We start from the raw sequence: 16983 nt of genomic DNA, 5'->3' as shown, positions 1-16983 counted from the left end.
CCACTTGTCCCAGGCAAGCATACTGGAGTGGGTTGCCGTTTCCTTCTCCAGGAGATCTTTCAGGCCCAGGTATCAAACCCAAGTCTCCTGCTTGGCAGGTGGATTCTTTACCCCTGAGCCACCAGGAAAGCCCTTGTGTAAGAGACAATAAACCTTTGATGTCTCTGTCTCTGGGCTCTTTCTTTGGTCTTGCAGGTCTGTGAGGTGCAGGCCAACAGTTACAAAGGGCTCTTGTATAATTACAAGGCCCAGGGACCATAACTATCATGCCGTATTGGCTGCCATACAGACATTGTGTTGGGCTCGTATAATGATGACATTCAGCTTCAGGTAATGCTAGTTGATTTCAGTCTGAAAACAGGGCGCCTGGTCTGAAATGCCGGGGTCTCAGCTGGGAGTGGAGCTGGAGGGATCTGGAGAATTCTTGCCTTGTGTAGTAGCCTTGGTGGAGCTGTCAGTCAGGGTGCCTGCCTTCCTTAGCCAAGAGATGTTTCCTTAGCTGGGCATGCTACCTGAGCCCAGCCAGCTAGACTCTTGCTCCAGGGACCTTGACTCTGATCAAAGAAAGACCTGATCAAGAAAGGGGAGAAGAGGGTGGAATGAATTCATTTTGGCTACCTAAACACCCAAAGCATCTCCAGGCTCTGTCCTTTTCTAAGCCTAGTTCTCCAGCTTCCTGTCACCTCTGTGAATTGCCACTAGCCTGCCAAGAAACTCATTTTCTGCTAAAGTTAGCCAGAGTTGGTTCCTGAGACTTGCAATTAAAGAACCTGTGCTCGGGGGTGGGTGGCAGGGTGAGGAGACCAAGTATTGTAAAGCTAAAGGGAATGACTCATCCCTTGGCTAAATGTGTACTGAACAGGGCTAAGACTAGGGTGAGGCAAGTGAGATACCCAGGGCACAAGATTTAAGGAAGCTTTCACTCTCGGGGTTGTGTAAGTGCAGGGCTGGTTCTGGCAACAGATACCTACTCTCCCACCCCCCAAAAGTCAATGGTTTAAAGAACAAAGATTACTTTTCTTTCACATAAGAGCATAAGATGACCTAGAATTATTCCAGGTCTGCACATAGCTTTCTCTCCATGTGATCTATTCAGGGACCTCAGAACTTTCTATGTGATGGTCCTTTCATCCCCTAGCATGTTATAATCATCACAAGGTCAAGACTGGACCCAGCTAGAGAGAGACTAAAGAGTAGGGAGGAGCCAGGCCTATTGACTAAAGGCCTTGCCTGAAGTTTCATATATCACTTCCACTGGCAAAAACTTCCCCAGTCTTTTTTTGTTTTGTTTTTTAAAATTTATTGGCTGCGCCAGGTCATAGTTGAGTGGCACGTGGCATCTAGTTCCCTGACCAGAGATTATCCCCAGGCCACCTACATTGGAAGCGGGGAATCTTAACCACTGGGCCACCAGGAAAGCCCCTACCCAGTTGTTCTTAACTGTAAGTGAGGCTGGGAAGGGAGGCTTAGCTAGGCAGCCCTGTTACTGTGAAAGGCTGGGAGAAGGGGTTTTTGCAGACAACTAGCTAGCAGACTCCACCAAAGCCATTGCCCACATGGAGTCTATTTCCCAGCAGTCTATTCTCAGTAACCAAAGGTACTAGGGAAACAGACTCACAGACTTAGAGAACATACTTATGGTTACCAGGGGGAAAGAGTGAAAGGGGATAGTGAGGGAGTTTGGGATGGACATGTCCACACTGATATATTTAAAATCCATAACCAAGGACCTAAGGTATAGCACAGGGAACTCTGCTCAATGTTATGTAACAATCTAAATGGGAAAAGAATTTGAAAAAGAATAGATATCAATACTCATATGTATAACTGATCATTTTGGTGTACACCTGAAACTAGCATGACATTGTTAATTACTTATATTTCAATATAAAATTAAAAGTTTTTAAAAAGTGATAAAAATAAAAAACTGCTTGGTGTAGGGGCTCAGGGAGGGAGAGGTGTTTATGGGCTACAGCAAATGAATAGGCAGGAAGAGGTGGGAGAATGTTCCTGAAGACGGGAACTGCAGGAGTTATTACCACCTGAGGCTGGGGAGGGAAAGTGAACTTGGCCTGTCATCATGCAATGGGGCAGGAAGAAAGGTCTGCTAGACCAAGGAGATTCAACCAGTCAGTCCTAAAGGAAATCAGTCCTGAATATTCACTGGAAGGACTGATGCTGAAGCTCCAATACTTTGGCCACCTGATGTGAAGAACCGACTTATTGGTAAAGACCCTGATGCTGGGAAAGATTGAAGGCAGAAGCAGAAGGGGACGACAGAGGATGAGATGGTTGGATGGCATCACCGACTCAATGGACATGAGTTTGAGCAAGCTCCAGGAGGTGGGGATGGACAGGGAAGGCTGGTGTGCAGCAGTCCATGGGGTCGCAAAGAGTCAGGACAACTGAGCTACTGAACTGAACTGAGACCAAGGTGGAACTCTTATGAGCTCCTCCAACCAGTTCTGTAGACAGAAGATGAAATTGGGAATGAGGAAAGCTGGATCTGAGTTCTAGTTCCTGAGATGACCTCAAATATAATCCTTAACCTTGCTAAACCTTCAGTTTCTCCTCTGTAAAATGATGAGGATGATAACGTCAACAGTAATTCATTAATAATTAAAAAGAACAGCCTGGATAATAACAGTCTTCTGCGAAGATCTCACAAAGCAATGGTCTACTAAAAGCTTTGGTAGGCAAGGGTTGGGCAAAGTACAGCCACAGATCAACACCTATTTTTTTGTAAATAAAGTTGCATTGGAATACAGCCACCCTCACTGGTTTACATATTGTCTGTGGATGCTTTCACAGCACAACAGCACAGTTGAATAGTTTTGACAGAGGCTGTATAGCCAAAAGCATTTACTATCTGGATATTTATGGAAAGTTTGCTGATGACTTCTGCAAGGGCTATAGCTACCTTAGCTATTACTAAGCCACAACCTCCATGAGCATCATTGTATTCACCAGTAAAAGGGGACAAATAAAAGTCATCTTCAATTCCAAGATGTTTTGAGGCTCAAATGAAACAACATATGTAATACTGATTTTCAGACGCTTTGCAGAGTGTAAAGTGCCATATAAATGGGAGTCCTTATTTAGTCTCTTTGCTGAGTATCAATTCATTATTTCCCCTCTTTCTTGAGCATCTGTAAAAGGGACAACAAAATACCCACCCCTCAGGGGGTTGTAAGGATCTGTGAGAGAAGACGGTTAAAGCATTGACTTTAGAATCAGTCAGGCACAGGCTGGCGTCTTGCTCTGCCCATCACTAGCTGCACGGTCAGGGGATCCATTTAATACCTACATCGAGTTGCCGTGCGTGTAAAAGGGAGGCAGCACGAGCGAGGCCCTGGCGCAGGGCCGGCTCCGATCTGCAGGTGCAGTGACAAATACCGCCTCCCACGGGTCCGTGCCAGCAGCACGGCTGAGCTGCACCCCTCTGCCTCTGCTCCGCGCCCACGGTCAGCCCTGGGTGCGGGTATAATTAGCTCCAGCGCGGTGGTGAGCAGCCGCGGCTGCTCACAGCCTCTGACACGACTGTCACCTCCCACACAGTTCTCCAAACCACAGTTATCCCACTGCTGAGTGCGTTCCATGCCTGCTGGGCACCCGGCCGAGTGCCATTAGAGGACATCTGAGCCCTCAAAACCTCTGATTTATCACCAGGGACCCAGGCTGTGCCAAAAGAAAAGTTTCAGGGAGCAGGGGAATGTGGGGAGGAAAGGCTGCCTCTTGCATTTGAGGGGGCCGAGGGGGGGTGGCAATCCCATTTCTCCCAAATTCATAGCCCGAGGCGGGCTAGGCAGCCTGCGCCTTTAAGAGGCCTCCGGCAGCCGGGCGGGGACCGGCGGCTCCCTCTGCCCCGCCCCGGTTGGGCCCGCCCTGTTTTGAGTGACAGGCAGTCCGCCCAGTTGAAGAAAGAGATTTCAGCGTGACGGCGAAACGGAGCAATAGGAGCCCGGGTCGGCTTGCGCGGGGCGGGGTCCCGAGAGGGCCGGGCTGGCGGGAGGCTAGCGGAGCGGCGGCTGGGGGACCTCGGTGCCGGAGCTGGGCCTTGGTCGGCGCCCTGGTGAGTGTGGGGCGCTCCTGGTGCCCGGGCGCGCTGGGCAGCGGAGCGGGGCCTGGCCCGAGGGGCGGAGGGCAGAGGGGCCGGGCCGGGGAGCGGGCGGAGGGCTGCGGCCTGCTTCAGCCCAGGGCCTGGGGGCTGGAGAGGGCGGGCCTGGGCCGCCCCGTGCTGACTCGACGAGCCCCGAAGGGGTCAGCAGGCCCCAGGTGGGCCCGCTGGGACCTGAGGGCACCGGGTCCCCTAGCCGGAAGGGCCGGCTGGTGAGGAAGAGGGCGGACCAGGCCTTGAAGAGCGGCGACTAGGCCGGGTAGGGGACGCGAGGTCGGGAAGGAAGAGGGTGGGAGAATGGAACCCGGGGGCGAGACGAGATGCTGGGGGCAGGGAGGGGGTGACCGGAGGGGAAGCGACTGGCTGAGGACTCGATCGGAGCCCGGGAGTATGTGGGGCTGGGTGGCACCCATCGGAAGCCTGGGGAGTCTCCCTTGACATCGCCACCCTCTCCTGCACAAACAGACCCTGCTCATCACCCCGCCTCGGCTACCGGGCCGGCCCTGGAGTCCCCCAGGCCGTTTATTTACTTGCGTTCTGCCTCTTCCCCCTCAGTGCAGACCTCTCTCGCCTCTTACCTGGACTGATGCAGTGTTCTAACCCATCTACCCACACAGGCGCTGGGGCCGCTCTCCAGTGGGCCTCGCACCGTGGCCCGAGGGATCTTTTCAAAATTCTGTCCAGGTCCCTTCGCTAGCTTGCTTTGTAACTGGCCGGTTTCCACCTCTTTGCAGGACCACCTTCAGATCCTCACCCAAACTCTGGAGATGGGATGCCGCCCACCTTTCCTCCCTAGTCTCAGTCTACTAACCCTTCTTGCTCAATACTCTGGTCACACTGGCCTTTTCTTGTTCCTTCTACATACCAAGCCCTGGGCCAGAGCAGGGTCTGCACCCTTAACCTTCTTTCCTACTCCCCAGGAAGTACCTTCCCCTCCTGCCTTCTTCCAGTCAAGTCCTCTTTATCTTTCAAATCTCCACTGAAGTATCAGTTCCTCTAGAGGCATCCCTGGTCCCTGACTCACCCAGTAAGTGAATTCCCCACTTTCATCACCCTCTGTACTTCTCCTTCACACCACTTGAACAGCAGCAGTTTGACATATATTTATGAACATATTCCTGTCGGTCTATCCCAACCTCCCCAGGTAATAAGATCCACAAGGGGAAAGAAAGGGTCCGCCCCTGCTCCTTGTATTTCCTGCATCTTGCCCAGAGCCAGGCACTGTGAGTATGTATTAAACAAATGAATGGAGGACTTGGCTTTGGCCAGAGGTATAGGGTGTGAGTTCTGTCTCTAATGTCCTCCACAAACTGCCAGGCTCTGTGCTCAAGCATTGCTGTCCCATGGAAATATAATGCAATATTTGTGGTTAAAAAAATTTTAATAGCCACACTAAAAAAGCAAATTACTTCCGTTGTGATTCAGTGACTGAGGTTCTGCACTCCCAGTGTAGGGGGGGGCCTGGGTTGGATCCCTGGTCAGGGAATTAGATCCTGCCTGCTGCATCTAAGTCCCGGAGCAGCCAAAAAAAAAAGAAGGGAAAAAAGTGAAATTACTTTTTGTCATCTTACTGAACCTAGTATATTCTCAAATAATATTCTTTTGACATATAATCAATAGAGAAACATTACTAGTGAGGTATTAACATTTTTTTGTGTTATTAAGCCTGTGAAGGGCTTCCCTGGTGGCTCACTAGTGAAGAATCCACCAGCTAATGCAGGAGTCATGGGTTCGATCCTTGGGTTAGGAGGATCCCCTGGAGAAGGAAATGGCAACCGCTCCAGTATTCTTCCTGGCAAATCCCATGGACAGAGGAGCCTGATGGGCTACAGTCCATGGAGTTGCAAAAGAATTGGACATAACTTAGAGACTAAACAAGAACAATAAGCATTTGAAATCTGATGTGTGTTTGATACCTAGGGCCCATCTCAGCTTGTGATAACCACCTATCAGCTGCTCAATAGCCACTCACAGGGGTGTGCAGTGTTAGAAGCTTTATATACCTGTGGCATTTAATCGCCTTAAACCGTTTGAGGTAATTATTGTTACGTGCATTTCACTAATAAACATAATGAAGCTCCTAGAAGTCATGTTGCCTGCCAGCAATCGTCCTGAAGGTTTGTGAGTGGAGGAAGCAAGATGGGGCCGAGGACCCCAATCTCTTCATCTGGAATTGGGTCCTTCTGTATCCTATGCCACTTCCAGGAGGTGCCAGGGGAGTTTGGGGGTGCCACAAGTGGGGGCTAAACTTCTTCCCCCAAAAAATGGCACCTGTGGGTCTATGCTTATTCTGCCTTGTCCATGTAGAGTCAGTGTGTCTGGGTGCATCAGTACCACCTATGAAGGTGGCTCAGAAACAGGCAGGTTTGATGCAGTTGAAGGAAAAATCTGCAAAACCAGTGCTTCTGGGTCCAGTCACCGCAGCTCAGCGCCTTCACCAACCCAGCCTGGCCCTTGGGTCGAAAAATGTACCCAGCCCGTAGCATCTCATACAAGGTGCCAATTAACTGTCCGGCTGTTCAGTTCAACAGCTGCTCGCTGAGTGAGGTCCCCATCACTGTGAGACCAGCATCTGGGGAGACTGGGGAGTGTGGCCACAGCCCTCAGCTTCAGGATGCCAGCTGGGTACACAGAAAGACAAGGCCAGATCACGGAATGATTGGATGAGTGGCTGGACACTGTGCAGTGTAATGGAGGACCAGCAGCAGTGGTGTGCAGAGGCTGCAGCGGCTGCATAATGTGTTTCAAGTGCTGGGTTTGAAATCCTCTAGGCTGGGGGGGTGGGTTACTTTGCAGTTTCCTACAGTTCCCATGTAGATGCTGCCTGGCTTAAGCAGCCAAAATTTGTGAACCCATTAGACACACTAGTTTTAACTGAGCCAGTAGAAAAGGTTTATTGAGCACCTGCTCTGTGCTAGGCATTGTATTGGCCACTGCTCTGGAACTCTGAAGCTCTCCAAGGTTCTTCTGCTAGGAAAGGAATATTAAGTATTACATATCATATAAGCATTATACTATATTATACAATTGTTACGATGTTTATTATCTGATTACTATATTTATTATCATTATTTTTATATTTTCGCTCCCTGATTGTCTTAACGTATATTCTTTCATTCTGTCATCAGTATGTTAAAGCCCAGCAGGTAGGGCTTTGTTATGCCAGGGAAACACAGTTACTGTGTTTTTGCAACTTTGTCAAGTTCACACTGTTGGAATTCCGCTTACTGTGGGTCAGGTACTACGCTTAAATGATTTACATGTATTATCCCACCCCCGTGTTCACACCAACTTTATAGGGTAGGGTCAGTTGATTCAAATCCCTATTTTACAGATAAAGAAATTCTTAGAGCTGGGATCCAAGTCCAAGTCTGTCCCACCCCAGAACGCGCGCTCCTAACCTCAGTAAGTTACTCTGCCATGCTAGAAGGTCAAGCTTAGAAGGGACCTCACTTACATCTAGTCCAGTCTCCTCATGTTGATCAGGACCGAAGGCCCAGAGGCTCGGGCTCGTGGCAGAGCTGTCGGCCAGGCCTCCTGTGCTCAGGGGGAGGACTGACCCAGAAGCGAGGGGCAAGGCCCTCTCTTGTCCCTGACTGGCGATGGGGCCTTGCCAGCTTCTCTGGACCTCAGTTCCTGTATTCATAAAACAAGAGGCTTGGCCCAGCTTGCCAGCGAGAGCAGTGCTGTGTTGTTGGGGTCAGGATTGAAGGAGTCGGGCCCCCAGCCTGGGATTCCAGTCATCCCCCAGGGCTTCCCAGCGCAGCACACCCGCTCCCTGCACAGGCTCTGCCTCCCTGCTGCAGCCGCCACAGCCCCGTGAAGGCCGGCAGGACTTCCGATTCATCCTTCTTGTCCACTTCAGTGTCTGTTTCATTTCTGGAAATTGAGGCAAGTGATCTGGAAGCACTGACCCCTTCTACATCCATCTCGATGACTATAGGGATTTGCATAGTTCTAGGCAACAGCTCGGAGAAGGCAATGGCACCCCACTCCAGTACTCTTGCCTGGAAAATCCCATGGATGGAGGAGCCTGGTAGGCTGCGGTCCATGGAGTCGCTAAGAGTTGGACACGACTGAGCAACTTCACTTTCACACATTGGAGAAGGAAATGGCAACCCACTCCAGTGTTCTTGCCTGGAGAATCCCAGGGATGGGGGAGCCTGGTGGGCTGCCGTCTATGGGGTCATACAGAGTCGGACACGACTGAAGTAACTTAGCAGCAGCAGCAGGCAACAGCTAGTCCTCTGTCTTTATAGAGTTTTTGTTTCTCTTTTAAAGGCAGTCAGGTCCAGGGGCATCCTCGAGAGTATTTTTGGCGTGGAATCCTGTGGGCACAGCTGTGTGCCAGCCCCTGTGCCGCCAGCTTTAGGGAAAGGTGGGCAGGGGAGTAGATGTGAACTTGATGAGTCCCTGCCCTCAGCTGGCAGCCTGGAGCTGTGGCTCCTGGCCCTGGCCGCCCATCACAGTCACCTGCTGGGGGTGGGGAGGTAGATGTTGCGGCCTCCCAGGGTGGGCCTGGATGAGGCACAACCAGAGTGGAGAACCACCGGTCTCGAGTCTGGCTTCTCAGGCTGTCATGTGCGTGCCAACCAGCTGCGGATCTTGTTTGAAAGCAGCTTCTGGTTCAGTGGGTCAGGGCTGGAGTGAGTGATTCTGCGTCATCCCGGGCTCCCCAGCAACGGTGGTGGTGCTGGAGGGCAGGTCACAGTCTGAAGAGCAAGAGAAAAGGCTGCAGTTTTGAATCAGCTGGATTGTGACCGTGTGTAAAAGATGCGAGTGCAAAGGAGAGCACAGTTCACTTTGCCTGAGGTCAGAGCACCAGGAAGGCCACACGGAAGAGGGACTGTTGGGCCCCGAAGCTCGAGGAGAAGTTTGGCAGCCAGACCAGAGGGAAGCAGTAATGGCTGAGACCGAAGTACGACTTGGAAGCGTCGGCAGTTGGGGGAACAGGGTGGTCCGCCGACACATTTGGAGTATCCACGAGGAGGGTCCATGGTGGGACTGGAAGGAGCCGGGTGCCCTGCTGAGGAGTCTAAGCTTGATTCTGTAAGCATGGGGCCCTGCAGAAGTTTTCTAAGCCAGAGACCTGGGTGGTTCTTAGAGCAGGTGTTATGTGACAAGAAACCCAGACAGTTACCGGCTTCCCACACCCTTCCTCACCGCTCTTGTGGCTCTAAGTCAGTGGCTTTTAACTAAGCGTTTGGGTGAGTTTGGTGTCCGACAAAAAACTGAGGAGAAACCTCAGCTGCCCTTGATGCGATGGTCCTTCTAGGCGCTTCTAGCAGTAATTGGCAGAATCCGAGCCTGCAAACCCAGCTTACCCTCCCCGTACCCCCCAGTCTCGCCTTTATTCAGGGGTCTGACCCCAGGGAAGTTGAGTCACTTTTCACTTGAGAAGCTGTCGGAGGGAGAAGCCTCTGTGGAGATTGTGCTTTCGATTAGAAAGAGGGTGTGACCTCTGGTCCCCTTTCTGGTGCGGTGGGTTCTGTCACAGGAAACAGAAACCAACCTCCCGCATGCCTCCCCCACTGAATCAAAAGCAAAAGAATGGAACAAAAAGCACAGTCAGCCCTGATCCTTAAAGGAATGAGGGGGAGGGTGGAGAGCTGGAACCTTCTGGCCTTCCTTCTTCAATCTGAATTCCTTACTAATGGCCAGGGATCGGCTTTCACTTCCGTTCTTCTAGGCTCTGGGCATCCCGCTCCCAGGAGTGGTCCTTGCCCCCACGCCCACCCCCACGCAGGCGTGGTTAATTGGTGGAGCTCCGTGGGGCCTTCTGTAACTGTGCTGATTTTATAAGCACACCTTCCAGAAGCCACTTAAAGAGGGCTCACTGGAGACCCAGAATGTCCTGTTTTCCTCTTGTTTTCCCTGGCTTCGCCTTGGAAAACCTGGGCTTTCATTCTCAAGCCTTAGAGTAGAATTATCTTCCCCACATCGCTGTGCATCTCTAGTTTGGTGGCATTTAGAGTTTTCCCAGTCATCTTTGTGTCTGTAGTACTTGAAAGGGGGTGGGGTTGGGGTGGGGTGGAGAGTCATTTAATTCAAAGAGGTTGATGACTTCTTTGCCCTCTGGTCCTGGATGTGGACCCAAAGCTCCCTCATCCTGGCTGTTTGCTGTTGAACTCTATGGGACTGCTGAGCGGGAAGAGCAAGAGGCTATTTATAACCCTGAGAATTTTGCAATGTTATTGAATTGCTTCGACCTAATTTTCGCTTCCTTTCTAAAGTGAAAATGAAAAGAGTGAGCAAAGGAGCCCTGAAAGGGTTCCCCACAAGGAGGTCCTCTATCCTCGGGCTGTTTGTTATTGTTGTTGAGTCACTAAGTCGAGTCCGACTCTGTGACCCCTTCGGACTGTAGCCCTCCAGGCTCCTCTGCCCTTGGGGCTGTCACCTGGAGAATATCACTCTTCTAGTCTCCTGTCTCCTAATATTTCCAAGGGAGGAAAGCAGAAGGATGTTTTCCCTCCATCTTTTAACTGGAGTCAGATGTGCTAAATCTGATTCTCCATTGAGACACATCCTGATGTTAGATGTGAAAACACTGGAAATGCTGTGGAGTTGGAAGGTGCTGGGTCATGGAGGGAACACACAGCCGGAGCTCCGGGGGCCACCCCCTTCCGTGTGGCGCCGGCCCTGGCTTGTAGGAGTTGAGGAAGTCGGAGCTGTTGGATTTGAGCAGATATGGATGCTCACAGTGCTGTGCTTGGTGATGAAGCTGCAGGGTTGAACCTGACCCCAGGAGGAGAGAGTGGAGAAGGGAGCTGTTTGAATATAAAGCTGTAATGGGGTAACCTGGGAATCTTTGCAGAGCTGTGGACAGAAGGCCATGAGAGCACGGGGTCCTGTCCTATTTCGCTTCGCCAAGACTGGTGCAGAGATGAAATGACATTTGAGCAGGGCTCTGAAGCTTGCATACGGGCTCTCCTGACAGTCCAAGGAAGGAAGGAAATGTGCAAAGACATGGAGGAGGAGGAATATGCCCTTGTTACTTGTGGAAGTAACAAGTAGTCCAGGAAGGTCCAGCTGGACCCTGAAGGGCTGAGCCCCATGCAGGAGAGTGAAGGTCACCTTCTTTAGACAGTGGACTCCGTTTTCTGTCACCGTGGTGAGCTCTTGTTGGTGCAGCCTTGGCGTGCTTCAGTTTCAAGTCCAGCTCACCCACATCCTCCCCGGAGGACCTGCTGTGGGTACAGTGCCCCCTGCTTTCATGTGGCTGGGGTCAGATCCTGGTGGTGCTGCTTACTAGCTGCGTGAGGCTGAGCATGGAACTTAATTTTTCTGCCTCTATTTCTTGTCCGTAAAATGGAGTGACATCACACAGGGCTGCGACAGAAGAGAGCCAGCTGTGAAATCCCAAGGCCTGATCTTCTTTCTTTTTTTTTGGCTGCTCTGGGTCTCCACTGTGGCTCGAGAACTTAGTTGCCCCGAGGCGTGGAGGATCTTAGTTCCCCGGCCAGGGATCGAACCCATATCCCCTACATTGGAAGGTGAACTCCTAACCACTGGACCACCAGGGAAGGTCCCCCTAAGAGCCGGTCTTGAGATCTGATCTGATGTGGTTTCTTTGTTTTTTTGTTTTTTGTTTTTGTGGGGAAGAGACGGGAAGGAGGCATGTGGAAGACCCGTTTCTTATCGCGTGTGAACTTTGCCTCATCTGTCTACTGGGGATGGTGTTCAGGGTTTAGGTGAGCATTAGCAGTAGTAACACCACAGACGTGTGTGATGAAGTGTAAGAGGCCATCTGCATGTTATTGTTACACACGGGATGAGTGCCACGAAGCCACCACGTAACCTAACTGCTGTAAACAGACTCGACTTGTGTAAGCGAGTTTTGCTCTTCAGTGTTGAGGCCACTGTTCCTTAAGGGCCTGCTCCGTGCCGTCATCCTGTGCGTGTTAGGCTGCCGTCTGTTCATCTCCTTCCTCTGTAAGGCGCATGATTTTTGCATCTTCGCACCTTTGGCCTGCCGTGGTCCCCACTCTGAAGCTGACTGTGGCCTTCTGCTCCAGAGCCCGTCAACATCCAACTCCCTTGGCTTGTGTCTTTTAAGCTCAAGAGAGCGGATTGGATTAGTCTGCGAAGGGTGGGTGTTCACCTTGGTCCCACAGGCCGTGGTGTGGGTGGAGAGAGTGCCAACACACGTGGGCTGCCTGGACATTTGGGCAAAGGGCAGAATTGCAGAGAACAGGGGCTTACAGTGTCTCTGGAATAGTCCCGGTGGTTCAAATCCCCGCGCTTTCACATGGATGTGAATTTTTGGAGCAGACAAGAATCACTCAGGACTGACTTTAATAAAGAGATAATCAGCCTAGGAAATGCCATATGGGGCCAAAGTGAAGTGTAACTGTAAAATACAATAATGAACGTTAGCTTTGTTTAGAAGTTCCAAAATAGATGATTTGTTTCTTAACAGTACCACTGAAGTAAGGGTAAAGCTTCTTATGCAGAGAACTTTGAAATGGGCAGTCTTCATTTGGAATTTTAAGCTCTAGTTTAGAATCTTAGACTTAAAAGGCACATCACACGTGTTTTAGCTCCACAGTCTCGCCTCACAGGTGAGAAGAAAACTGAGACTTGGGTGAAGGGACACATGCTTATCTCCCAGACACTCAGTGATGGAGCTGTGACGAGGTCCCGAGTCCTCTGGCTCTGAACCCAGGTGCTTTCTTCAGCGGGGACGGGCATCCCAGCCCAGCGCTCTTCCTCTTGCACCTACACAGCCTACTGATTTTAAAAAGAAGAAGAAACCAGGGTCTTCCCTGGAGGTCCAGTGGTTAAGACTCTGTGCTTCCACTGAAGGTGATGTGGGTTCGATTCCTGGTCCGGGAACTAAGATCCCATATGCCTCACTCTGGCCAAAAAGTAAAAAAAAAAGAAAAAGAGAAACTGAACTAAATAGCAAATGATCTTAGAGGCCATGTTATGCATTTCCACATGTATGAAGTATTATATTAATACAAAAGCCAGCAGGACAAATCCATGGTGATAGAAGTCAGAAAGAAGTTGCCTCTTGGAGGGCTGGTGGGTGAGGGGCTGACCAGAAAGCGATAGGAGGGAAATTTGGGGGGCGTGAAATGTTTAGTGTCTTGTTTTAGGTGGGTGGTTACAGGAAGCTGCGTGTGTGTGTTTCTGTTTTGTGTGTATGTATGTATATATATATATACACATAGTTATTTACATATGTTACACACATATTTACATAAGCTCTGCATTTTATTATGTGTAATTCGTATCGAGATTAAAATGATATGACAAGGATACCCTTAGAAAAGGATAAGGGTGTCCTGGGGATCCAGAGATTCATGGTACCATGCCTGCTTTGCTCTGTCACCTGAGCAGAGCATCTCCACCAGGACTTGGGCCTCTTTTCAGAGATTTGTTGTGTCTAGAAATCACACATGAGAGGTTCTACCTGGAGCTGCAGAAGCTGTGAAAGCTCTCTGGGCCATGAGGCCAGCCCACTTCACCTCTAGGCTTGATTCAGTTGCCGCGAGCAGAAATTTAGGCCAGCTCAGTGGGGGAAGGGGGGTGGGGGCGCAGGGGGCGCGCTGGCCAAAGTCAGCTCCACGTCTGTCCCCTTCACTGCTTTTATGCTGGGTGAACTCGCATAGCTTAACCCACTGAGCTTCAGTTTTGTCACCTTCAAATGGAGATGTCTTCAAATAATCCTGTTCTGCCTACGTCATAAGGCTGCTGGCAGAACTCAACGAAGTAAGTGATAGCACGTCAAAAGCCATCGCTTCTGCGCTGCGGTGCTCTGACAGTGCTGGTGATATAAACATGCCGTGTGTGTATGTGTTGGCCGGGCTGGGTCTTTGTTTGCTGGCTTTCTCTAGTCGTGGTGAGCAGAGGCTACTCTTGTCGTGGAGCACGGGTCCTGGGGTTCTCGGGTGTGTGGGCTTCAGTACTTGCAGCTCTCGGGCTTGGCTGCCCGTGGCATGTGGGATCTGCCTGGGCCAGTGATCAAACATGTGTCCCCTGCCTCGGCAGGCGGGTTCTTAACCCCTGGGCCACCAGGGAAGTCCAAGTGCTGTTATTTTTGACAGTCGACTTCTGAAGCAGCCCACCCTGGTCAGGAAATGGTCAGGAAAGCTTCCCTCTGTCTGAGACCTGTGGGTTGGTAGGGTAAGGGACTTGTACATGCCAAGTTGCTTCAGTCGTGTCTGACTCTTTGTGACTCCATGAACTGTAGCCCACCAGGCTCCTTTGTCCATTGGATTCTCCAGGCAGGAATGCTAGAGTGGGTTTCCATGTCCTCCTCCAGGGCATCTTCCCAAACCAGGGCTTGAACTCACGTCTCTTTAAGTCTCCTGCATTGGTAGGTGGGTTCTTTACCATTAGTGTCACCTGGGAAGTCCAAGGGACTTGTACCCCGTCACCAAAGAGGTTTGCACTTATAAGTACTGTGAGAACTGACATCTGTGCTTGGGTTGAAAAAGTGATGGCATCCATGAATACCAGCTTAGCAACAGCTATGCTGCTTGTTCCAGGAGAGGCAGGCAGTATCCATTCGGAAGCAGAAATTGCGGGCGAGTGGTTAAACCAGGAGGGTACAGGAAAAAGGTCTTTTTGATGAAGAGCAAGGCCTCCCCTAAAGCTGCGGGCATGGAGTGTAAACACACATTGAAATCATCCATCAGTGGGGTGACTTCCCTCCTCAGACCTTGGAGAGAGAATGCTTTAGCTGCTGCCTGGAACGCCACTAAGCTCTCAGTTGCCTAGGAGACTGGTCACATGGGCCCATCTTCCAGACTTGTTCAAAATGATTTAGTTTCCTTTATGTTGTAGGGCAGTGGGGGAGTGGGGTCAGAAGTACTTCCGAAGCCTTGTCCTCCGATAGTGGGGCCTTTGTGGAGGTGTCCTCACTTCCCTCCACTTCTGTTTTGTTGGCCCTTGCCCTGGGCAGTTGGGATGAAAATAGCATTTCCTGTCCCGCTGCTCTTCCCCATTTTCTGAACCCTGTGTCATCCCACACGGGGGAGGCTTGAGGGGGAAGGAGTGGCAGCAGTAAGCAGGGAGGAAGTGAGAGAGCTGTGGCCGGGCCCTGCTGACTCTGGGGTCTGGGCTGACCACAGAGCTGGCAGGACTCCTTTAACCACCCAGCCAGGAGCAGCCTGTGTCTGTTCTTACTGGTCTTCGGGCATATGTTTCTCCCTCTCAGGGTCCCAGGACAGGGCTTTGCAGTCAATATGCTCATTTACCATGGGGCCTTCCTGGCCCTCCAGATGAAGCGTCACATTGCAAATCTTGCCGCTGGCTTATCTGCAGTGGATAGATAGGTTTGTCCCTTTTCTACTAGCCAATCTGATCTAAAGAGACAAAAGGCCCAAGGAAAGGTCGTGGTTGATCTCAGAAAGCTCAAAGCAAGTAGTTCTATATGTTTCTTTGGACACTACCTTCCGATTTTTCAAAATATGTAACAAAACTAAAAACGAAGGCAAACTCAATCTTTCCCATTCTTTCTCCCTAGGCAGCTGTGTCTGTGTGTCTATCTTGGAGAGGCAGGCCCCGTTGGGAACGATGCCACCACCATCAGACATTGTCAAAGTGGCTATTGAATGGCCAGGTGCTAATGCGCAGCTCCTCGAAATTGACCAGGTAAGCTCTGGAAGTGAGGAGTCAGGGAGCGCGGGGCAGGAGGCATCTTTCAGGGTAGGGACCACTGGCTTCAGAAGTAGGAGTCAGTCAAGGCCTGTCCCCTGCTCTGGAAGGCTGGTCACCACGGCCGGCAAGAGGCTTCCTCTTCGAGAAAAGCTCTCAGGGAAGAAGTCTATGTTCTCTGCCTGGCAGACCCTCTCATTAGGACCCTGGCAGTAGCAGGATGTGGCAGCTGGCGAAGGATCTCTCCCCTCATCCCCACCACCCCCCTCTCTTTCAGAAACGGCCCCTGGCGTCCATCATCAAGGAAGTTTGTGATGGGTAAGTTGAAATTGCCCCCTGTTTTAGACAGGCTAAAGACAGAGGAGCACTCCCAGACCCTGAAAGGAATTCTGCCCGAGGACCTGCAGTTAGGCAGATCCCCAGTCTGGGGCTTTTATGGATCATTGTCCCATGATGGAAGGATCGCTGGTGGGGATGTCCCCAAGATCTGCTGTCAGTCTGTAGGAATGCCCCACCTGAGGTCCTGGTGGGGTCTGAGACCCGTGTTGAATTATATGTGCCACCTTTGTGGTGCCAGTCTCTGCAGAAGGCAAAGGAGGTTACTGTTGAATATCTCAACTTAAAGCTTTGTTTCCACCCACTCCGCACGCCTCCCCCCGCCCCCCGCCCCCCATACATCACAGTGACCACCCAATCCCTTCAGCAGCTCTACTGAACGTTCTTTACCTGCAGCTTCTAGACAGGCCTCCAGGTATGTATGGCCAGAGGCTGTACTGTTTCTCTCTTACACAGGTGGTCGTTGCCAAACCCGGAGTATTACACCCTCCGTTACGCGGATGGCCCCCAGCTCTACATCACCGAGCAGGTCAGTTACAGGGACTGCTCTCGCGTGGGCCGCCCGAGGCGGTGGTGCCGTGGCCCTCAGGAGCCTCCACCTCCTGGGGCGAGAGCTGCTGCCTGGGCAGGTCAGGGCACGTCAGCCCTTACTCTCCTCTAGTGGCTGGGGAATGTGGCTTCTGCCTCCTGAGAGGTGCTCGAAAAGCATCTCAGAAATTCATGGCCAAGAAACAAGCAGGAGGAGAGAGCCTGACTGGAGAGTGTCAGTTACACCTCCTTTAGAAAGGACAGCAAGTTCGTGCTGACCCAGCTTGCTTGCCCAGTGTTATATTTTATCTTAGCTGCTCTTTGTTTCTCTTGCCGCCCAGACTCGCAGCGACATTAAGAACGGGACGATCTTACAGCTGGCTATCTCCCCGGTA

At 51.3% G+C, this 16983-nt stretch overlaps 1 protein-coding gene across 2 annotated transcripts in view; it reads left to right on the top strand.

The window, feature by feature from the left end:
• Nucleotides 1–3965: 3965 nt before the first annotated feature.
• ELMO2 (engulfment and cell motility 2) overlaps nt 3966–16983 on the top strand; it is a 38766-nt gene continuing 25748 nt past the window's right edge. The window contains exons 1-5 of one of the 2 annotated variants that reach the window (XM_020887198.2): nt 3966–4072; nt 15594–15721; nt 16002–16042; nt 16517–16589; nt 16930–16980. In XM_020887198.2, coding sequence (XP_020742857.1) covers nt 15644–15721; nt 16002–16042; nt 16517–16589; nt 16930–16980 — 243 coding nt within the window. In that variant the 5' untranslated portion in view covers nt 3966–4072; nt 15594–15643. The remainder of the gene's footprint in view (nt 4073–15593; nt 15722–16001; nt 16043–16516; nt 16590–16929; nt 16981–16983) is intronic. The other variant, XM_020887194.2, reaches the window with a different exon arrangement.

Source organism: Odocoileus virginianus, chromosome 9, assembly GCF_023699985.2.
Source record: "Odocoileus virginianus isolate 20LAN1187 ecotype Illinois chromosome 9, Ovbor_1.2, whole genome shotgun sequence".
Classification (NCBI taxonomy): domain Eukaryota; kingdom Metazoa; phylum Chordata; class Mammalia; order Artiodactyla; family Cervidae; genus Odocoileus; species Odocoileus virginianus.
This window is presented reverse-complemented; position numbering and strand designations above follow the sequence as displayed.